General features: G+C 44.4%; 2 protein-coding genes across 2 annotated transcripts in view; both read right to left on the minus strand.

Moving 5' to 3' along the window:
• LOC137438635 (peptidyl-prolyl cis-trans isomerase FKBP4) overlaps positions 1-24066 on the minus strand; it is a 64430-nt gene extending 40364 nt beyond the window's left edge. Inside the window, exons 1-4 of the mRNA XM_068133858.2 lie at positions 23700-24066; positions 19622-19766; positions 17083-17225; positions 16835-16955 (exon numbers count right to left, since the gene is read on the minus strand). Of these exons, the coding sequence (XP_067989959.2) occupies positions 16835-16955; positions 17083-17225; positions 19622-19766; positions 23700-23927 (637 nt within the window). The 5' untranslated portion in view covers positions 23928-24066. The remainder of the gene's footprint in view (positions 1-16834; positions 16956-17082; positions 17226-19621; positions 19767-23699) is intronic.
• Positions 2454-5943, minus strand: LOC137438636 (uncharacterized). The gene is made up of 2 exons (XM_068133859.2): positions 4041-5943; positions 2454-3922 (listed from the first exon to the last, which is right to left on the minus strand). Exons 1-2 carry the CDS (start codon positions 4797-4799, stop codon positions 3557-3559), a joined length of 1125 nt encoding a protein of 374 aa, XP_067989960.2. The 5' UTR covers positions 4800-5943; the 3' UTR covers positions 2454-3556.
• Positions 24067-24450: the final 384 nt, after the last annotated feature.

A 24450-nucleotide genomic window follows, 5' to 3' on the forward strand; every position in this document is an offset into this window, starting at 1 on the left:
TTGAATGTAGCTGCCACACTGGTTAATGACCCTCTCAAACCACTACATTTTTGATGAACCCACTCAGCGCACATTGTACTTTGAATTGAGTTCACTCCGACACCCTTCCTGCACATAGCACATGGCCACTTCCCAGTTCTTTCCACCTCACCACATGCTTTACCACTTGCCATCACCTTTGTTTTTCCGATATTCACCTTCAGACCTTTAGTCTCCATACATTCCTTCCACTTGTTCATCTTCTCCTTCAGTCCATCCATACTTTCTGCAATCAACACCAGATCATCTGCATACAACAACTCCCATGGTAAACCCTCCTTTACGTTCCGAGCCAGCACCTCCATCACAGCTACAAATAGTAGTGGACTTAGTACCGACTCCTGATGCACTCCCACCTTCACCTCAAACTCACCACTGTTCCTGTCCTTCGTCCTTACAGCTGTGCACGCTCTTTTGTACATTGCCTTCACTACTCTGATCAACCATTCCTCCACTCCTAACTTCCTCAATGCCCATGTCACAACTTCACGTGGAACCCTATCGAATGCTTTCTCCAGATCAACAAACCCAAGAAACAACTTCTTCCTCTTCTCCATGTACTTCTCCTGCAACTGCCTCACAATAAAAAGCGCATCTGTCGTTCCTCTTCCTGGCATAAATCCAAACTGCATTTCGTCAATCTTCACTTTCTTCCTTATCCTCCTCTCCAACACCCTTTCCAATATCTTCATTCCATGCTCCAATAACTTTATCGCTCAATACGAGCCACAGTCCAGAGGGTCACCTTTCCCCTTGTATCGAGGGACGAGGGTACTCAGTTCCCAATCCACTGGAATGTGGCCTTCTTTCACCACCAGATTACAGATCTCTGTCATTCTCTTCACACCCCCAACTTCCTGCTGCCTTCAACATATCTCCCACAACTCCCGTCGGCCCTCCCGCTTTTCTACTCTTCATTGCTTTAATCGCTTCCTCAACTTCCTTCTCGGTTATCTTCTCTGCCGGTCCTAAAACTGGGTTACTCTCTATGTTGCCATCCCATTCATTCTCTGCATTCAACAGTATTTCCATATATCTCTTCCATCGTCCTTTAATTCCATCTGGGTCCACAACGATTTGTCCCACTTCATCCTTCAAGCAACTCACCCCCATCACATCACACCTCTCTTTTGCTATCTGCTTTGCCATGCTGAATACCACTCTCTGACCCTCTTCCAAATCCAAGCGTTCTCCGAACATTTTCCGACATGCCTCCTGCGCCTTTGCTACCTCTTTCTTTACAGCCTTCTTGGCTGCCTTATAACTTTCATGCTCTTCCTTTTCTACCCCCGTACCCTTCGCCTTCTGCCACTCCTTGAACTTCTTCCTCTTCTCGTCAATCTTCTTTCCAACTTCATCATCCCACCACCATGTTTCCCAGTGCCTTGGTGGTCCTTTTGTCCATCCACATGCCTCACCAACGGCTCCCAACAGACTTTCTTTCATTGACATCCAACCACTTTCAAGCTCAACTACATCATCCTCTACCATACTCAGCCTCTTTTTTAATGCCTCTCTCACTGTCACCTCTTTCAACCTCCACACCTTCATTCTCGGTTGGTACTTCACCCGCCGAGCTCTCCTCGTACCTTTCAACCTGAACGCCAATGCGAACATTGGCAATAGCAATGAAATCTTTGAGATCCCTTTCTAGTGATACAAGTCCTTCATGTCTATAGTGGGGCAGATTTGTGAAATGATTGTGGGTTTTGTGGTAAAAGCACCAAAATTGGCATATATGATGTTAAGGACCTACTAATTGATTTTAGATATAGTACCAAGCAGGATTTTCTCCGAGAAGCCCATAAAGTGGAAAAATCCAAAATGGCCGCCGGCCGATTTGAAATATCTGTTGTCATATCTTTATGAATAGTCAACGCAGAAACCTGAATGAAGTGTCTTTTTGTATGTTTCTGTACATGACGAATCCAATGGAACCATTATTTGCTTTTAAAAATGCATATAAATCAATATAATGGTCAATTTCAGGTTGAAATTCAAGATCACCACCATTTGATTTGTCGATATCTAGCAAATGTCATATTATATATAAAATAACCACCTTTAGAGGCCATTTTTCCCGCAAAGCGGGGGTTGGCCTTTTTCGGGAACCATGGTTGTTGTTGTTTTTTGGTCCCCTTTTTGAAGCAATGTTTTACGGCCGGATGCCCTTCCTGACGCCAACCCTTTTTGCCGCCTTTAACGACAAACAAGGAATTACCAGTGAACTGGTACTCAATTAGCCGACCTTGGAAGGATGACAGGCTGAGTCAACCCCCCTGGCGTTAATTCAGCGATCGACCGGGATTCGAACCCAGGATCCTAGGATCCTAAGCCGGCACCCTAGCCGCGAGCCCAACACCAGGGTTAAGCAAATGTCATATTATACACAGTAATTCATATCACACCATGGATGAAGTATGTTGTAGATTTATTCACATATGTCAGACAAAATGGCACCACTAATTAAGAAAAGCTGAATTCATAGTGACCAATGGCAATGCCAAGTTCTATGATATCGACCAGATACATAAACAGTCGACTTTACTTTATCATTTATACTACGAGTTGTAAATTCTAAATCATATCAAGATGGAGGAAAAAATACCACACAAACTAAGTGACATATTATATAGATCTACACATTTGTATCCAATGCATATATACTCTATGCATTATACATTAAATAACACTTCCCATACCATACATCATTACATTGTTGCCGATTACTTTGAACAACACCATGAATTTTGCACTTTTCAAGTTTCTGCTGGTTCATTTATAGAATATTTACCCAGCGTCGAGCCTTAAACATATTCACACTTCTGTGTTGATTATGACATGTTGGACATTGGGTTTAGATATTAAGTAGTACTTAATAAGTACACTCTGGCTGAAACATTTCCCTCAGTGCGAAAATGTGTATGGTTTTTCTCGAGTGTGGATGTTAATGTTACATTGAAACAACTATTAGTTGCTCTCATTGTGGTCACAATTACCACTGCAACGACAGAGTGATGTACATTTAAGAGCAGCTCTAACACACTTGCATAGTCCCCTACAACCTTTCTGGCACCCACACCTGAGCAACTCGGAACAAGATGCCACTGCCTCTGGTAATACCGTCCATAATGGTTGCAAACCCTGTGTGGCACTCTTCTGCCAACCACATGTCTCTGGTGATGGAAGTACTGGACAACGGACAAGTGCCTGTCCCCACACATGTCCACCTTGGTATACTGCCCGTTTTGTGTGCTGTAACAGTGCTCCTCTGGTGGGTGGTATGGTGTCGATGGACCTCGCTTTTGTAGTGAAGATGTGTTTCCTAGCTGAATCAACGTTAGATTCTGTGCATGTGCGGTCGTACAACAGGACGACATACTTCTCGAGCACAGACATGCAATCATTGAGCGACGTCGGGTCTGTTAGCAAGGTAGAGAATACTGGTGTCACTTCAGTGAAGGACTTCCATGTGTCGAACGCAGTCTTTTTCCCCCGACCAGCGAATGACACCGTATCAACCAGTGAAGGCGTGAAACATAGGAAGTGCACGTGCCTTCTCACTACCAAGCTCAGTGGCGATATCGTGGGCAGGAATGTACCTCACGTGCTTTCCAGTGCCAAAAGCAACCCAAATTTCAGTGTTTTCAAGGCGTGCCACAGTAGACACTGCCAGGACGAGCACGTCTGTATCCACAGTACGCAACATGATTCGGCGATACCCTCTCCTTGCTGCATCAACTGTATGAAGGAGCATCCGTGTGTCTGCCTCCTCATGCGTACATGGTGCTAGAGATGAGATGTCCTGGTGAACTCTCGTGCAGAGCACATTCTGACCGCATGTTGTATACACATCCTTTTCCGCAGAAAGATGTTCTACAACCTAAATTGGCAAAGAAAAGAAGCTAGATTAAATTTCATGTCATCGATATTGTGTAGTTTACAATCGATTCTACATGTATATGGTTTTCTTTAAAGCCAGTGAAATACTGAAAGCTTACCTGGTGTGCCAAGAAGTCGAATAGTTCTGTCTTGTTGTTTGCCAATCTCAAGAATTGCCAATTTCCTGGGATCATGTTGGATAGTGCAACACGCCGCCGAACACCTTTTCCTCGATTCTCTCTCGCAGTGGTCTTCAGACTCTCTTCCAGGTACACATCCCAAATTATGTCAATTCTCATCACGTTGCGCAGCTGTGCTTTGACATAAGGCAGAAATACCTGTGTAGCATATTCTTGGAACGTTTTGATGCCAATGGGCCTGAGCATGTTGATGATTGCAGCACCATCCAATATGATGACATCAACTAATGGAGCATCCCCACATGATGTGCAGCACCTTTCCAGACATTCAACAAGATCAGACTTCGACCCAAACCTTAGTTTTCCCAGCTGCGACAATGACGGAGGGTAGGCATGATTCTCATGCTGGAAGAAATTGTCCAAGTCTCCGTCATGGGTTTGACAGGCAATGTACAGTCTGGAAAACAATGCACAGTCACTCTTGAGTGATGTCACGATCTGTTTCGCTTTGGACGGAACTCGACATGGTGGTCGGCTGAACAAAGGCATCTGATTTTTACATATGGGATCAGATACTGGTGTAATTCGCTCCATCACTCGCTCAGTCATGTACTTGTCATACTGTTCCTGGCCTGTCTTCTCTATCGCACGCACAGTTTGGACAACAGCTGGATCAGCAACATCTCGGCTGTCAAGTACCAGGAGGTCATCACTCTCTTCCATGAATGGATTTCCCATGTCTTCTATTACTCGAACAACAAGAGCAGCAGTCTCCTTAGCAAATGCGACTTGTACCGAAGCAGTATGCTCGTGGTGCCTGAGAGTGGTCTTATCAGTTTTCCTAGGACCTAGATCCAGACAATTGACCTAAAACTCCTCAATGACCCTTGCTAGTTCTGGTCCCACCACCATCCAACTGAGTAAGGCTTTTGGGTTTTGCAGCAACCCGACTGCTCCACCATCTCCTTTCACGACCTTGTTATTTTGTTCGTGTGCATGATCGATAGCTAAGGCAGAGAATGGACGCTTCGTTTTGTGCACCACGAAGCCTCCTTGAGCAAACTGGCTAGCTACACCAGGATGTCGTTCATGCAAGGTCATCACGTCGCGAATGTGAATCGGCACCCACCTAGAGTAGTGCGTGTGGTCCAAGGCGAAGAACCAGGGTGCAAGTGCTGTAAGGACAGCAACATAAAGCGAGAAGTTGGAATCACGAAGAGACCGTACATACACCAAGACTAGGAGCTCAAGTTGCATGACGATAAACCAGAACTGGAATTATGGAGAGGCTTCAACTCGCTTCATGCACCATTCTTCAAATGGTATGGGTTCACTCTCTTCGCAGCTGTACACATCGTAGGCCTTATGCAACAGTATTGACAATGCACTGGCGGTAACTTGGTGTGCATGTCTCGTCCGTGTGACATGTGACGTCTTCAGGAATGATTCAGCAGTTCCTGATGTAGCAACATCTGCTTGGGCTAGAGCGTGTGTCCATCCACTGCCATCGAGCAAGTCTCCAAGCGTCGTCAAGGCAGCCACCTAGTAGAATGACAAACTTCTCTTCCCCATACTCCTCGGGCCAGTTCCACTGGATCGACTTAGCAATTGCAAAGAGTGGTTGGTCTACTGTCAACACAGGCACCTGTCCGGGATTCAGAAGATGGACCGCTCGTTGTATGACATCCATTGAATGGCGAATCATTGCCACAGATTGTGAGTCATCTGGGAACAGTGGAAGAAGAGATCCGATAGTGACATCAAAGTCACGTGATTGCTGTGTAATGGAATGGAAGGCAGCCCAGCTGATTGGATCATGAATACTCTGTACCTCTTCATTGATGAGCCGATGCGTGTTGCACTGCCACTTCTTCTCCTCTTCCATGGCAGCTTTAACAAGTTGACCATCACACTTGAGTGTACCCTCAATCGGAGGGATCATTGGATCCTTTTTTGCTGTGATGGGGGTCAGCATTGTGTACGAATCAGGGAGTGGTGGTATTTGCTTGATAGAAAGATACGGTTGCAGTTCTGACTTGACGTATTATTCCGTCCGACTCTGTTATTCTGTTTTGGAAGAGCGATATGCCTGTGCCATGGAAAGCACCATGGGCAGTGGTTGAGCTCAGGTTGTGGTCCAGGTTATCAACAGCAGCTGTGGTGAACAGATTCTTTCGCAGGATGAGGGGACAAACAACCCCTTCGGATTCATACTGTTCAGCTGCCAAAATAGCTGTGTCCATGGATATGTTAAGAACTCTATCATACGATACTGATAAGCCTAAGTGGTACAAGATATTGTTGTGGATATGAGGATTGTGTTTTTTTTGATCGTTTTATTCTGGACCCTCCTGCCTCCAGTCTGTGTATAAAGGTCAAAGGTCGTTCCGTAGTTATTTCATAAACAATCACGTTAGCCAATCATAGATTTCCTCCTTGTTGACAGTTATTTCCTTATTCTGTGTAGTAGGCTAAGGATTTGTTTTCCATTAATTGACACTCCATTGCACCGAATTCAAATAGATAGATCCCAATTCATTCCCAAAGCCCCATTCACAAAGCCTCGATTGCCAACTGCATTTGCCGCCATTGCCATGTGCTCCGTGTCAACAGGAGGGGCGGGGTCGCCAGGAAGAGGCAAGCCCAGGGCGCGCCACGAGGGGCGGGGCTGTTCAGCCCCATGCCCAAATAAGGGAACAAGCCCGTAGCTCGCCACGAGGGGCGCGCCGTTCGGCGCCATGTCCAAATAAGGAGGCAAGCCCGTGGCATTGCCATATAAGGTCACAGAGCACGGGGGGAGGGCGGTACCGAAACTGAGGAGGGCGTGTCACACCGGCGCTTGATGATGAGATATGCGTGCGAGGATCGCGAAACGGCAGATGAGTCCTGAAAAAGCACACGACGGCAGCACGGAGAGCGAACCATTGAGCAAGACTGAGAGAGAGAAACGTGAGGGTGTGCCTGTATTGCAGCAATAGGCCGATACCCTCTAGGCCCTATTGCCGGTCGGTGAGACGCGAGGCTGTTTGCCGGGTTTTCACCTCGACCCCAAAGCGTGGATCGGAGCGCGCGCTTGGAGCCGGACCTCGACGCCTACCATCTGCCTGGACCCTCCTCTGCCGTCCCAAACCATCCCTGCCTTTCCATCCTTCTTGTGTACGTGAGTTTGTTTTGTTTGTCTTGTCCCTGGGTTAAGTAAGACTAATAGGTAAGCTAGAGTTTTCACTGTGTCCTTCTGGTCCGTCCCTCTTTCTGCTTTATTTTCTTATCTTTCCTTCTTCCTTGGTTATTTTGGTCCTGTAAATAGTAATAAATAATAGTAGCATTTCAAACCTTTTTGCCTTCGTCTTCCTCTTCTTCACATCCGTGTCGCCTTTGTCTTTTCCCCATTGAATATCTGTGGCACGATTTGGCCCACGTTTAAGGAATCGGGTCTTAGTCATTGTAAAAACGGTTCGGACCGCGGCGCCATCCGCTCGGCAAATTAACATCTTATCCGCGGTCCGTAACAATATCAACAAGTTCCCGTTTACGTGTATATCCATGAATCATCATGCCAAGATATATGGGTAGTAGCGTCCCTCTGCTTTTAATGTGGTATGGACCAGTGGACCCTTCGCGTCTTCTCCCAGAGCCATTGTATTGCAGTAATTGAGCAATACTCAGTGTTGCTTGTCTTACTTCATCTGTTACCCAGGGGGCCAAGGGGGTTTACCAGACATGGGCTGTTGTAAAAGGTTGTGCCCCAGAAATCATATCTACACATGCCTAGGAACACAACCTAGGTCAACAACCTCGCCAACAAGCTGCTGGAAATGTAGTATCACCCTATATGTGATCTAACTCAAATACCACTCAAGGTGCGTTTTTTGGTTATCAGCAGCAGTGGCTTTTTCTGCTCTATATCAAAGAAATATCAGATATTAATGACTCAAACAAGCTACATATGTAAATTTACTGCTATTATGATTTCCCCATACAGGATCAAGGTGCACAGCTGACAGAGTTTTGCTGTATGGCTGATTTTTATGAATGATTTAATATTTACTCATTTTCAGACAAGTGTGAAATAATATCAACATGCACTTCTGGATGAGATTTGCTCCAAGTGAAGTTGTGTTCTTAATATATATACTCCTTTGCACTTTTAACTACAATGTCTAATGAATTAGTTTGTGTTTCAGATAACACAGCCGGGAGAAAAATGACCAGTCAAGCTGGGAAGAGGCTGGTTCAAGAGGCACTGTTACTGGAACAACCAAAGAAAAGGCGGGAGGATGGCTGGAACACAGACTATGGCAGATGTCTAATATGTCAAGAACCATCAATGAAAGGACTTAATAATGTCCAGGTGATATCAACAGAAAAGCTTCTTGTGGCTATGTCCTGTCGACGGGATCATATTCACAGAAGATTACAAAGTGACATTACCCAAGAAAACTGGGTTGGACAAAATTCCCCTAAATGGCATGTAAAATGCAGGAACTGGTACCTGAATGAAAAAAGTTACAAACTGGCAGAAAAAAGGAATCTAGGAGGGCAACCACCAGCGGCTGATGACCCTATGAAAACTTCATCTCTTGGGTCTCATACCACAAGACAATCCACATCAGGATTTGAAGCCAAGAACACTTGTGTCATCTGTAATAAGACATGGTATAGAGGGAAAGAGCCCACCTGTAAAGTGTCTACTACAAGCAGCCAACATGCAATCCTTGATCAAGCCAAAAAGCTGAAGAGACAAGATATCTTGCAAAGGCTAATTGGTCAAGGCTTTGATATGGTTGCCAATGACATCTGCTACCATACACCCTGCATGAATACTTTTAAAGCTAGACGCATCCCCACTATCAGTCCAACACAAAATCTCTATGATGTTGCATTTGAAAGATTAGTCGAACAGCTTGAGACATCACTCTTCCAAAATAAGTGTGGCTTTTTTATGAAAAATCTTCGGGATCAGTATCGGGCAATTCTTCGAGAGCTAGATGTCAAAACTGCAGACTCGTATCGATCAATAACTTTGAAGTGGAAATTGCAACAATGGTTTGGCAAGCGCATTTCAATTATCAACCAAAGCACTGGCGCTGGCTTTATCTGTGCTTCCTCCATACCACTAGGAGATGCTCTAGAAAAACTGAGGTTGTTAGAGGCCAAGAATCAGATTGATGAAAAACAGCAAATAATGCATTGTGCAGCTAAAATTCTGAGAGCTGATATTAAGCAGTGCAAAAAAGAACAAAAATCAGAGCAGTTTACTGAAATTTCTTTTGCAGCTGCTGAAAGAATTGTTCCACAAACTTTATTTGATTTCACAACCATGCTGCTCTCTGACAAAGCAGGGAAAAAGCACCAAGAGTCTGGATCCCATATTTCAGATTCATCATTACTTCATCCGGCAATTAGGGAGAAAGCACTTGCAATATCGCAGCAACTTACGCAACATGTAGCAGCAGTGCCAACTCCTTTGAGTGTAGCTACAGCTTACTATGTGTATAACCAGACACGTAGCAAGTCACTGATCACTCTGAACAATAGACTTGGCCTAGGAATCAATTATGACACGTTGCAGCGCCAACTGACAACAAAAACCATCAACATCATGCAACAGGTTGAGGAGAATGGGGTGTTTGTCCCAGAAGCTATGGTGCATAATCATGCAAGTTTACATGTTTATGCAATGGACAACCTGGATTGGAAGAGAAACACATTAGAAGGTGGGACTTTCAATGCCACCACAGCCATTATAATTGAGAATCCTGTCATGAGTAGTACCCTCATCACTCATCCTGACAATATTAGTCTTCCTACTTCATCTTTAAGCAGGAAAAAGACCCTTTCAGGTGTTTCTGAAACAAATATCCCTAACTGTCACATTTCAGCCAGTGACAGAAGGAATTCTAGATCACTTTGCAACATTGATGATGTTAACAGTTTGGAAACTGCATCTGATGAGACAGCCGAAGAAATGCTGCTCTTCTGGAGACTTGGAAGACAAGTGAAAACTTCACAACTGCTGCATGTGCCATATGAAGGGGATCCTGATCTCCCTGGTTTTTCAGCATTCTGTGCACAGTTACTCCCACACCACAAGGCCAGCCGGATTGCATACCTCCCTCTCATACCTGCTTCACCAACGGATCCTGCTGTGCTAAAGGAAGAGATGACACGGCTTGTACAAACATCACATGCACTTGGAGATACATGGACTGTCATCACTGGAGACCAGGCCACATATGAACTTGCAGTGGCCATCAGGGACAAACACAAAGATGTACCACACGAGAAACGCAAGACAGCAGTAGTTGTTGATGCTATGTATGCTGTTCGGCAGTGGTCCTTCCTCAAAGATGAGACATTTGGGGCCATTGCCAGGCGATACTTAAACAACCTTATGGCAGACCTTCCTGAAGGCGCAGGCATTGTCCACTTTTGCTGTGACCGTTACAGTCCTGTTAGTTTGAAGGTTTCAGAACAGCAACATAGGTATGGCAAATCACGACCCCCAAAACTCTTTGAAGTCAGTGAACAGTACACGGCTCCTAATCCCCAGGAGTTCTTTCCTGTGTCTACAAACAAAGCACAACTCCTTAACTTTTTGTGTGAGCTGTGGAGTCAAAAGGAGCTACAAGAACCATCCTTGGGTTCAACCCGTCTGTATTTAGGTGGGGGCTTCAAGGAAGAAACTAAGAGTGTGCTTGTGTCAAATGGTTCAGTCTCTGATGTTCCTGAGCTTCAGTCTACTCAACAAGAGGGGGATACCAGGGTAATTCTTCACACAATGTACAGTGCCAAGAATGAAGGGGTAGAGAGAGTTATCATCTATGCCAATGATACTGATATCATTGTTTCAAGTGTGTACTATGCTGCAACTCTGTTGAAGGATCTGCCTGAACTGTGGATTCGAACTACCCAGTCAAACTATTTGCCTGTGCATGAAATTGCAGCTATATTGGGCCCTGCACAAAGTAGGGCACTTCCATTTATTCACAGTCTGAGTGGACGTGATACTACTAGCTTCCCATACTTCACAGGCAAGAAAGTATGGCATGAAAGTATGAAAGTATGGTGATATACAACATATTCAAATATTGAAATACATTATTCACAAATACAGTCCAGGTAATGGTGAGCATGCCTTATGTTGGAATAAAAGAGTTATTCAGTAATTTACCATGTATCTGTTATTTACAAGTGTATATTTGCTTTGTGCCCATGCAAAATTAGTCACATATTACTGAAAAAATGACATTTACACATGAAAGATGCGCAACATTTGTGTGCCTCTTACAAATTTCCAGCAGCTTGTTGGCAAGGTTGTTGACCTAGATTGTGTTCCTAGGCACATGTAGATATGATTTCTGGTGCACAACCTTTTACAACAGCCCATGTCTGCTTTCCGAAAATTTTGGGGTTTGGCCGCCGGGGTATGTGTCTTTCTTCTTGATATTTGGTCCATCCATAGTCATGCTAACTAAAGCACACAGCACAGCGTCTTCTTGACAACCCTGTGGGAAGGAACCATCAAATCGTGTGGTCATTCCAAGCATATCTCGCCGGATTATGTGGGCCGCCTTTGCCAAGCAAATAGCTTTATCATCACCATCATCAAAGCATGCATCCCGTAATGCATGCCCTACATCGTCATCGAAACTGAGCATGACATCACGAGCTTGTTTGTATGCACGAAGCCCAGGCATGTTTGCGAGTATTCGAGTTTTCAAATCAGTGGAATGAATACGCCCACTTATCTCAACACCCAGCTCTACCAGTCGGTCAGTGTATAGCTGTAAAAGGTCCGTCAATTTGAAGACTGGTGCAATGGCCTTGTTGCCGAGTTTCGTGTCCTCTATGTATCCCATAAGTTCCACTAATGCTATACCATGAGATGTTAGGTCGATATTCTCCTTTACACCATCTTCTGTCTTCCTGCTGCTGGCATTGTATAATTTGACAAGGCTTTTTGAGTGGTACTTCGCTTCCTGGGCCACAAGGTCACGAGGACTGATTTTCGCAATCAACCTTTGATCCTGTATTTTTAGTGCACATTGCCTAACCCTATGTGTTAGTTTTGGTGTCATCGCTTCATGCAGAGGCGCCATCTCCGTTCCAGATTCATCACAGAAGAAGCATTTTGAATCTTCTGGAGAATCTCTGTGTTCAGCCTGCCTTAACATGTATGGTATTTCTCCAGGGGTATTGGTACATGCAGTTGGAAGTGAAGCTAGTTCAACTCTGGCGAGACGACTGGCACAGCACTTCAAGCGGCATGATGCATGCCATTGGGCATGATTGCGTGCCAGTGTGTGTCCAATACCGTCTCCTTCATCAAGCCTACTTATGTCGATAGGTAATGGCTGGCTGTCCAAATTGAGAAAACTGTTCAAGTTATCACCGAGAGTATGATATCCAGCACCGACGTCGGGACGTTTTGATTTGGCTGGACAGTTCAATGGTTTGTCTGAACGTTCCTGGCATAAAGCACAAAGACTCCAGTCAATAGGTTCATTTGTGGCCGCAGGTGATCTTAATGTCTCTCTATGAACAAGCTTGCACTTCTTGCGTGTCGACATGATTTCAGTCACTTCTGTTCAGTCACCTACAACGACAAAAACATTAATATTATAACGACAATAACCTATTTCGTTTTCCCACACCTAATTACGACAAGATCCTGCAAGGCACGATGGACAATCTAAGCCAAACGATGATGCAATGAGCTGAGGGTATCATTGTATTCCTCCTGTTTGGAAAGACATTCATACGATATACATATTTTGGGGAAGATATGACACTCGGTATGGGTGCCGCATGACAAATCACAACCATGTTATTGTTTTTTTTATTGATGGTGCGACTGTGGCTGAAATATGTATACTGTCTAATATATAAAATACACTTCATCCATGGTGTGATATGAATTACTGTGTATAATATGACATTTGCTAGATATCGACAAATCGAATGGTGGCGATCTTGAATTTCAACCTGAAATTGACCATTATATTGATTTATATGCATTTTTCAAAGCAAATAATGGCTCCATTGGATTCGTCATGTACAAAAACATACAAAAAGACACTTCATTCAGGTTTCTGCGTTGACTATTCATAAAGATATGACAATTAACAGATATTTCGAATCGGCCGGCGGCCATTTTTGATTTTTCCACTTTATGGGCTTCTCAGAAAAAATCCTGCTTGGTACTATATCTAAAATCAATTTGTCGGTCCTTATCATATATGCCAATTTTGGTGCTTTTACCACAAAACCCACAATCCTTATGGATATTTACACAAATCTGCCCCACTACTAGGTTTTTGCCAGGGTTCACCAGCATCTAATTGGCAGAGACAGCATAAGTCCCAATTGATGATGCTGCTACTAGTACTACCAGAGGTAGAGGCCATATTGTTCACTGAGCTTCATGCAACGGTCCCCTTTCAAGCAATCACTCCTTCGGTTCTGTCGGCGCCAATAACCAGTTACAGCAAGATCCGCTCCTCACAAGACCTGATAGTAAAAGTTACTTGGTGAAATCGAGATGAAGAAACCTGAAAATACCTGGTTATATTTGTTTCATTTTGCTGGCTTAGCTCACGTTAGCTGTTGATATATTTTTTAACTATTGATGGACTCAAATACATCAAAATACATTGAATTGAAGTGACATTCGTATTAAATATATATGAAAATAATACACATGACTTACGTGAGACATGAAATTGTAGTTATAGACAGAAGTAAAACGAGAGGGTCTACCCCTTATTTTCAGGACGTCTCCTATCAATTGAAATGATACGAATGCGTTATTATGAGTAAAGGGAGAGCAATGCAGTCTTCATTGTGTCTTTAATGACTATTATGAAAATATGACTTCTCAAAAAAGTGATTCTGATGACTTACGTGAGGCAGGAAAGTAGTTGTATACGTTGTCATTGTCCATCTTCATGACTTGTACACAAGCACTATTGTAAACAGCTGGATTTAACGGGTTTCTAATGCTCAAAAAGCATAAAATAGACACCAAGTTTGCCAAAAGTCACAAGTTATGGTAAAACTCATTTTCGGGTAGTCGCCATCTTGGAAATATGCAAATTAGAGGTCCAGACAGACCCAATCGTAAAGATAAGCATTCCAACTTGTTTATGATGGTCAAAAAACATCAAATAGACCACGTTTGTATTTGTAGCTCATCTGGATCAAAGGTTATCGCCGAAAGCTTGATCGGGCGGCGGCCATATTGGATTTGGCCGCCATGGTGACCCCAGGGGTCGCCGGCTCGGGCGCTCTCGCTAAATCATTAGAGCATGCCCTGAGCTACATGTGGGCCAAATTTGGTGGTTTTAGACTGATTTGCACGAAAATATCCCTCAGGCCCTCGACGAGATCCACGTGCCCTGATCGACAATGCCGACCATGTTTCACCTAGCTCGTCTTCACGCTGTTGAAACCAAAGCTTTCAGAATCATTGGATTCTCCCGTGATGAAGCTAACTCCAAAGGCCTTTCACTCACTCACCGCAGGCAGGTTGGTGGTCTTTCTGTCTTCTACCGACTCCTCTCCGGCCTAGCTCCCCCAGCTCTGTCTGTGTTCTGTCCCCCAAATATTCCTGCAGGTCACACAAGTTCTGCCAGCAACCCTCTTATGATGAAACTGCCAAAATCAAGACTCTCTATTCACTTTCACTCTTTCATTCTTCTTTTCTCCCACCTCTGGAACAAACTCCCTCACTCTCTTCAATCCCACTCCTCCCTCCAGGTCTTTAAAACAGCTGTTCAACACCATCTCTTATCTTATCTTATCTTCCCCCATCCAAAACCTTGATCTTTTCTACCCCCGTTAATTCACCCCAGATCCACTTTTTTGAAATACCGACTTCTTTTCTGAAAGTCTTAGCAGTGTCCATTTGTTTTACATCTCTCCCAACTCCCCCGCCCCCCCATTCCCCCCATCCCATGCCCCCTCCCCCCCACAGATCTCCCGATGTCCCTGTTATCTACTGTTGTACTTGTGTGCTTCTCTCTTTCCCCATCATGTCTCCCGCTCCCTTTATCATACGTGTTATGTGTCGGTTTTTTTTGTGATTCATGTTAACTCTTACACGAGCTCGATCATGTATACAAAAAAAAGAAAGAAAGAAAAAAAAAAGGTCACTGGAGTTGGAGTCATCCAATGAGCATTGCTTCGAGATAGAGCTGACTAATGAAGAGACAGCCCACCAGTGGGTTCGAACCACATGGAACAAGCATCCAAAGACCAAAACAGCACTCGACAGTGCAGTTGGATGATTGTCAGTCCCGAGGCCCCACCTCTCTGAAGGACAATTTAAGCCAGGAGACCAAGGATTCGGAGCTTGTGCGTGTCTGGGGGAGATTGAAGTCGAGGCTGAACCTGCGAGGATAAACCTGTGAGGATAAACCCGCGAGGATAAACCTGCGGAATGAAAGGGCTGGTGACGCTGGGTATTGGAGTGCTGAGCCATGACGCCAAGCAGCGAAGCTTCCCTGGATGTGCCAGGCTAACAACATTGACTTAAACTTTCTGTCTCTGCCTTTTGCCACTTCTAATTTGTTCACTTTGAACACACGAGAGTATCCAACGATTAGACCCTAGTTCTGGTTCAGAGCTGGGTTACTGCCTCGCATATCACGCTTTCCTCTGAAGCATTAAAAGCATGAACCTACACCCTCTTCTTCTTACTCCCCTCACAATTTTCACATTGGGACCAACGTAATCCCACCGCTGGCTTGAGTCGGGTGAGTGAAGGGCCACCAACACGCCCTGTATTCTTCTCCCCTATCTGTCTACAACTCTTCCTTATCTTGTTTACCCCGGAATGATTGAGGTGCCTGCTGTGTGTAGAATCATGACAAGTTGACCGGCGAAGAGGGCTTGCGTGCTAGGGGTAAGAGTTTTCTTGAGTGTCTCTGTTTTTGCTTGTAAATACAGTTCGTTCCTTTGCTAAAACCTTTTAATCTGCTCTTCAAACTACCCAAACGTCTCTCTCCATAGTGTGCAAATAGTGAATAGGAGTTCTGCCCTGCCATTTCGTTATGGTCAGAGATTATCTAACATACCACTTACGGTATCGCTCGGTCTTTCCTGATTGACAGCAGTGGGGTGTTCGGAAGCACAGTTCTATCTGGGGTGATTAATTTGCCGGGAAGGTAAAGTAGGATTTGGACACTGAACCCTGCCTAAATCGTCTCAGACGGCGGCTGTGGTTGCTCAGCAAGTTATCCGCAGCTCGTCGGCATCAGGGTCATCGGCTGGAAAGTGGGTCCGAGAAACTTCCCACGAGACCGCGCGACCCCACCAGAACCCATAACAATACATTCCCATTTGCTGACGACACAAAAATTCACATATCCAGTCATTAAGAGCACATCCAGGGGGAAATGGAGGGATATGTGCAACCCAACACTATTTCCAGCACAACAGCTGGGCCTACACAACAGTGTGTTAACTAATACATGGTCGTACTGCAAGTGACCAACAGGTGTGACTACACATAAGGCTATGTATGCATGTACGTTTCATTGAAGGGTGTTTAAGATGTCTGCTGTTTAAATTTATCACCCTTTTCTCCAAACCCTGTCAAATATTTTTCTTCCACATGGCTGCAACAGATCTCTTCCACCCTTTGTACCCACACAACTGATGTTCTGTTAAACCTATTGTCAAAGACCAATATGAATATCTGTTAATCTATATGTTTACACTTGTATCCCTTTGTAAACATCCCTCTGCTAATTTTTGAATCGGCATACCATGCACAATAGCTCCTTCATTGGGTTTTGTGTAACCATCGCCCTTCGTCTGCACGCGCCTCACGATGCCTCCATCACCAGCGTCAGTGAGATCTTCTCCCTTCCAGTCAAAGAGTTCGACCTGGAAAAAACAAAAGGGCACAGAAACAAATGAGATGAACCGTAGATGAAGCCAAGCTTCATACTTTTCATGCTAATGCAATTAAAAAAAAAATTAGAGAGAATACGAGCAAGAAACACTGAAAGACCTCAAAGACAAGTGTCGCATTTGGGGGGATTTTGGGTGCACTGCCTGCTGCTCCATAAGCATATTCAGGCTGGCAGGTAATGCGGCTGGATTCTCCCCGTTTCATCGTCGCCACTGCAATATCCCATGCTTTGATGACCTGACCTGCACCCAAAACAAGCAATACTTCCTGACTCCAAAGAAACACCTGCACCTAACAAAATGCAGTATTGACAAATCGATCGACATAAAGAGGAATGTTACAGGAAATGTATTGTACAGCAAGCGAAAGGAAAACACTTATGAAACGATCCATATTTTTCATTACCGAGCTACATGTTTTGGTGATTTTCACTGCACTGGAAGGTGCGACACATTGAGTACATGCCAGTCATACCATGATCTTTTCTTTGTTGTTGTGTATCGTAACCACCATTGTATCGTGAGGCAAACGTCACATGCAATATCCATAAGACAGGAACCAGCGTCAAACCTTCTTAGAATTTCTGATTCACTTTTCTAACGATACACCTTCCTACCTTTCTTTCCACTCGTATCACTTCCTTGAACACTTATTTTCTTTTTAGGAGTACCATATTATAGACAAATGATGAATGGTGAAATATGATGGGAATAGAGCCTGTGATTGATGCCGTGAAGAGAAACAGGTTCAGATGATTTGGTCATGTGTTGAGGAAGGATGAAAGTGACTCGTTGAGAAGAGTGATGGAAATGAATGTAGAAGGAAGTAGAGGACTAGGAAGACCAAGAAAGACTTGGCTAAAGATGGTGGAAGAAGAAATGCGGGCAAGGGGATTAACAAGGGGAGATGCAGAAAATAGGGCAAAACGGAGAAGATTGTCATGGGGACCGCAAGGCTAACCCCCGCTCAAGCAGGGAAAATGGTCTTAAAATGCATGTTGTTGTTGTATTATGCATTATTATATTATTACATTTCAACCTATGCACCATTAAACATTATTAACTATTCCTGAACCATGAAAAACAGCCCCAGACCATTATTCCTCCTCCACCAAGCTTTACAGTTGGCACTACTATCCATTCGGGCATGTAACGTTCTCCTGGCATCCGCCAAACCCAGATTCGTCCGTCAGACTGCCAAATGGTGAAGCGTGATTCATCACTCCAGAAAACGCGTTTCCACTGCTCCAGAGTCCAATGGTGGCGAGCTTTACACCACTCCAGCCGACGCTTGGCATTGTGCATGGTGATCTTAGGCTTGTGTGCGGCTGCTCGGCCGTGGAAACGCATTTCATGAAGCTCCTGACGAACAGTTGTTGTGCTGATGTTGCTTCCAGAGGCATTTTGGAACTCGGTAGTGAGTGTTGCAACAGAGGACAGACGATTTTTACGTGCTACGTGCTTCAGCACTCAGCGGTCCTGTTCTGTGAGCTTGTGCGGCCTACCACTTCATGGCCTTGCTGTTGTTGCTCCCAGACATTTCCACTTCACAATAACACTTACAGTTGACCGGGGCAGCTCTAGCAGTTCATGTTTACATCATTATGCATATCTGTACCAAGTTATAATTTAAATCCCTTCAGCTGTTCACAAGTTATCACATTTTTACCTGATATGACCTCTGACCTCAGGACCCAAACATCGAATCAGTTAATCTTTACGTCATTATACATACTTGTACCAAGTTTGAATTAATCACTTCAGTCGTTCTCAAGTTGTAGACCTATTACATACTTTGAACCTTGACCTCTTGATCCTAAATTGTAATCAGTTAACCTTTACATCATTATACATACCTGTACAAAGTTTGTATTAGATCACTTCTGCCATTCTCAAGTTATAGACATATTACAGACTGACCTTGCACCAACAACAAAAAAACAACAACAACAACAACACCAACAACAACAACAACAGGCATTTTAAGGCCATTTTCCCTGTTAGAGCGGGGGTTAGCCTTGCGTACCCCCATGACAATCTTCTCCATTTTGCCCTATTTTCTGCATCTCCCCTTGTTAACCCCCTTGCCCGCATTTCTTCTTCCACCACCTTTAGCGAAGTCTTTCTCGGTCTTCCCCGTCCTCTACTTCCTTCTACATTCATTTCCATCATTCTTCTCAACCAGTCACTTTCATCCTTCCTCAACACATGACCAAACCATCTCAACCTGTTTCTCTTCACAGCATCAACCACAGGCTCTATTCCCATCATCTTTCACAAATCATCATTTGACCTTAAACCCCAAAATCTAATCGGTTAATCTTTACATCATTCCACAGAACTATAGCAAACTTTGTCAGAATCCCATCACTGGTTCACAAATGATCTCAGTAACAGGATTTTTACCTAACCCGACCTCTGACGTTTGGCCGTTGACCTCGTGACCCCAAAATGTAATCAGTTCATCTTTACCTCATTATACATACCTGAACCAAGTTTGACATAATGCATACCTATCCCTTCAGCCGTTCTCAAGTTATGGCAGTAATGAAAACCTACCACGGACGACGGACGTACAATCTCAAAACATAATGCCTCCGACGACTTCGCGTTGACGGAGGCATAATAAAATCCATTACCTTGGCCAAGTTCAAAAGAAAACTTGTCATTGCGGTCACGACTCGAATCAAACACCGTGCCATCAGTGAGCTTCCCTGTGTAATGCACCCAAACGTTGTCTCCAGGTAATGGTCGCTCCTCTCCTTCTCCTTCTTGCAGTATCAGCTAGAACAAGAAATTTGAAAGGTGTTAGGGTTTTAAAGAATCTTAAAGGTCTTGAAAGGTCTTAAGGTTGGTTATAAAATATCTAAATTATCTTTGGGGCATCAAAGGGTCTTCAGGTTCTACAGGCTCGAGCGGTTTTTGGGTATTTGTGGTCTGACATTAGTGAGTCTCGGGGGCTTTAAAGGGTCTAAAGGGTCAAATACAACAACGGGCATTTTAAGGCCATTTTCCCTGCTAGAACGGGGGTTAGCCTTGCGGTCCCCATGACAATCTTCTCCATTTTGCCCTATTTTCTGCATCTCCCCTTGTTAACCCCCTTGTCTGCATTTCTTCTTCGACCATCTTTAGCCAAGTCTTTCTCGGTCTTCCCCGTCCTCTACTTCCTTCTACATTCATTTCCAGCACTCTTCTCAACCAGTCACTTTCATCCTTCCTCAACACATGACCAAACCACCTCAACCTGTCCCTCTTCACGGGCTCAAATTTTTTTTTTTTTTTTTGTATACTTCATCGAGGCTCGTGAAAGAGCTGACATTTACTTCACAAACAAATCAACCAGACAAACAAAATATATAAAAAGAGGGAGCGGAAGACAAGATGGGGAGAGAAGGGGAGGCACACAAACACTTGAGAGCACACAACATTTGAGAGAAGGGAGATGTGTGGGAGGGAGAGGGCTTTGGGGGAGGAGGCGTGGGATTGGGGAGGGGGGGGGGGGGGTGGGAGAAGTATAAAACACAAGGACACCAAGGACTTCCAGGACAGAAGTTGGTATTTCAAAAAAGTGGAATTGGGGTGAAATTAGCGGAGGTAGAAAAGATCAAGGTTTTGGATGGGGGAAGATAAGAGATGGTGGTGAACAGCTGTTTTAAAGACCTGGAGGGTGGAGTGGGATTGAAGAGAGTGAGGGAGTTTGTTCCAGAGGCGGGAGAAAAGAGGAATGAAGGAGTGAAGGTGAGCAGAGAGTCTTGATTTTGGCAGTTTAACCATAAGAGGGTTGCAGGCAGATCTTGTGCGACCTGTAGGAATATTTGCGGGACAGAGCCCAGAGAGAGCTGGGGGGGGGGGGGGGCAAGGCCAGAGAGGAGTCGGTAGAAGAAGGAAAGACCACCAACCTGCCTGCGGTGAGTGAGTGAGAGGCCCTTGGAGTTAGCTTCATCGCGGGAGATTCCAACGATTCTGAATGCTTTGGTTTTAACAGCGTGAAGATGAGCTAGGTGTGAGGCAGGAGCACCAGCCCAGAGGGGAGAGCAGTATTCCATTGAGCTGCAGATAAAAGCCATGTATGTGGTGAGGAGCTCAGGTGTGCCAAGGAAGGACTTCGCACGACGGAGGATGCCCAGTCGGCGACTGGCTTTGGAGGCCAGATTTGAAATGTGGTTTTCCCAGGAAAGATCATGGCAGATAGTGAGACCCAAAAGCTTGAGTGACAGAACTTCTTGGAGAGGATTATTCAGAAAGTGGATGGGAGGGTTGTCCAGTCGGTCTTTTCGGAGAGACATCGCAAGAGTGTGAGATTTTTCAGGATTGAAAGACATGTTCCACTTGTTTGCCCAGTCTGTGATTTTGTCCAGGTCTGCAGAGAGTGAGGAGGCTGCAGACTGCCGATCTGAGGGATGAAGAATGGAGCGACAGAGTAAAGTCATCAGAAAAGAGATAGAGAGGATTTTCAAGAGAGTCAGAGATCATTGATGAAGACCAGAAAAAGCACAGGGCCCAGAACACTGCTTTGGGGAACTCCAGCCTGAACAGGAAGAGGAGATGAGAGAAACCCATTCAGGGCCACAGCGCCACACGTTGACTACGACTAGAGAGGAAGTCCGCCAGCCATGCATGGAGATTTCCATGGATACCAAAAGAGGAGAGTTTGGTGAGCAGAGCGGGGGATTACACCGTATCGAAGGCACGTGATATGTCAAGGGAGACAGCTCTAATTTCCTGTTTGGCATTGAGGACCTCCATCCATTGTTGAGAAAGCAGAAGCAGCATGTCCAGAGTAGAGTGACCTGGTCTGAAACCAAATTGATGATCAGAGATCAAGCCATTGGAGAAGAGGAAAGATTTCATATCTGAAGCAATGATGGATTCCATGACTTTGCTGATAATTGGGAGAAGGCTGATTGGTCTGTTGTTGTTGGGATCTGTTTTTGCACCTTTTTTGTGCGAAGCGGTGATGTTGGCCGATTTCCAAGCAGATGGCAGATGACCTTGAGCAAAAGAGAGGGTGAAGAGAACAGAGAGAGGGAGTGAAAGAGTGGAAGAACAGGATTTTAGGACCCATGGGCTGATGCCGTCAGGTCCAGTTGCAGAATCAGAGTCGAGGGTTGACAGAAACTTTTCCACCTTGTCAGGAGGAAAGGACACAGAGTCCAGGAGCAGCTGGGTACGACTGGGTACGGTGGGTACAGAGAGGGATGGGTTTTGGACACAAGATTTAGAGGCAAACACAGAGTTGCACACTATTCCCATCATCTTTCACAATTCATCATTTTTCTTCCTCTCTCAACGATACGCCACACATCCACCGAACCATTCGCATTTCCACCCCTCGTTGCTGCTCTTCGTTCATTACCCATGTCTCACTCCCATAAATCATAACACTTCTCACACATGCAGCATACACCTTTCCCTTCAGCTTCAACGACACTCCCCTCATCAGCACGCCACTCAGTGGTCAAATGTAATTAATAAATATACTCACGTTCTGGGCGGCCAAACAAACAAACGGATCCACATGCAATATGCTCTCCTATGGTGAGGGTAACAATAGAACCACCTTTGGAGGCCATTTTTCCCCACAGAGCAGGGGTTGGCCTTTTTTGAGGCACCGTGGTCCCCTTTTTGAAGCAATGTTTTATGGCCGGATGCCCTTCCTGCCGCCAACCCTGTTAGTCGCCTCTTGTGACACACAGGGAGTTACCTGTAAACTAGTACTCAACCTCGGAAGGATGACAGGCTGAGTCAACCCCCCTGCCATTAATTCAGCGATCGCCCGGGATTTGAACCCAGGATCCTAGGATCCCAAGCCGGCACCCTAACCGCTAAGCCAACACCAGGCTTTGACGAGGGCAACAATACTGAGCATTTATTAACGATGCAGAGCTCGCCATAGTACAAGGATCGCAGTAGATCTGAGAATACAACGATCTATATTAGAGTAGATCTGCACTTGCCGAATTGGATTCAAATAGACTTGAACATGAAAACCCTTTTTTGCTGGGCACACAGATTTCAATTCAAAAGGATTAAACCTCTCTGGTTTAATTAAGTATTTATCATGAAAGTAAACGGTTTAAAGTTTCAAATACCTTGTTGTGTGTGCATTAATATTTAAATAGCTCTCCTGACATTATGTATTCGTTATGTTGTCTCTTCATTATGTATTCTGCTTCTTCGTATTGTATTCTTCTTCTTCTTCTTCTTCTTCTTCAACATGCAGTGCACGTGGATAAGACGTGCACGTTGCAAGACAAATGCACATCTGGTTTACTATACTATAGTATATGGTAATGCAGGTGCATTTTGGGTTAAAGTACACATCGGCTGCAATAGGCCACAGGGATAGGATGCTTTCAAGACGAGGTCGAAAATATTTCAGCCGAATGAAAAGCAACCGACATTAATGACTTTGTACTCGAGGAATGAATAATTATTCATTCCTCGAGTACAAAGTCATTAATGTCGAATGTCGATTATAAATCGTTCTTAATAATAATATGCCAATCCATTGGAAACGAAAAGGCCACGTTTCTTCCACATTCCCGATTATCACTGTTGGGGGGGAAAAAAATTAATATATATATCAATTAATTTGTATCTTTCTCGAAAAGTAATAAATAAAATAAATAAAAAAGTTATTTCCTTCACAATCAGATTCAGAGTTTCGCATCCAATTTTCATTGGCGTGGCGTCATCTTTGCAATAGCATCTTACCTTTCGCACCCCTCCGTCTTGTTTCGGTGTAATGTCTTCTCCTTCAACCTCGGGTGTTTGCTCCGTGTCGGCAGTCATTGTACGGGATATCTGCTTGCTCGATATCAACTTCGCAAACGCACTCGGAGACGGCTTCAGCTCTGAATGAACCACAACGATGGCTGACGAGACGATCAACCTCGGCGGAACCTTCCAGAACGTGACGTCACGGCTTTTATTTATTTTCATTTATCTTATGATTAAACACGAGTGCATTACTTTCGACTAAGTTTAACCATTAATTTTAACCTGTGGTAAATGTGTTAGATTTCTTCTTTTTTATTACGGCTTTCTTCTTCTTCGTTGTATTCTTCTTCTTCTTCAACTTGCAGCACACATATTCTTCTTCTTCGTTGTATTCTTCTTCTTCTTCAACTTACAGCACACAAGCAAACACGAGAGCTTCAACACGAACAGGGTCTTTCAAAATCCCGTTACCTATCGATTATCATGTACCCTAGCAGTAGTACGTTTTGTATATATGTTCATTTTAATGATGGCTCCATGCTGGGACCCTATTGTTTTTATTATGTTCATTATTATTCTAAATTATAATATTATTACTGCCACCATTTTTCGGGATTTATATATATTTTTAATTCACTTTCCTCCAACTGCTTGAGCGATTGCCACAATTTTTTCACCATTTTCACCACTCATGCATCATTTTTTGATAATTATGACGTCATATGTCACGTGGAACGGGCGCCAT

This window comes from Myxine glutinosa, chromosome 13 (genome assembly GCF_964187855.1).
Source record: "Myxine glutinosa chromosome 13, kmMyxGlut1.1, whole genome shotgun sequence".
NCBI classification, from domain to species: Eukaryota; Metazoa; Chordata; class Myxini; order Myxiniformes; family Myxinidae; genus Myxine; species Myxine glutinosa.

Bases quoted from the DNA above. Each gene is read 5' to 3' on its own strand.
- LOC137438636 (XM_068133859.2), bottom strand. From the start codon at position 4,799: ATGGGAAATCCATTCATGGAAGAGAGTGATGACCTCCTGGTACTTGAC. The intron at 3,923-4,040 runs GTAAGCTTTCAG...TTGCCAATTTAG, and splicing joins TCGACTTCTTGGCACACCAG to GTTGTAGAACATCTTTCTGC.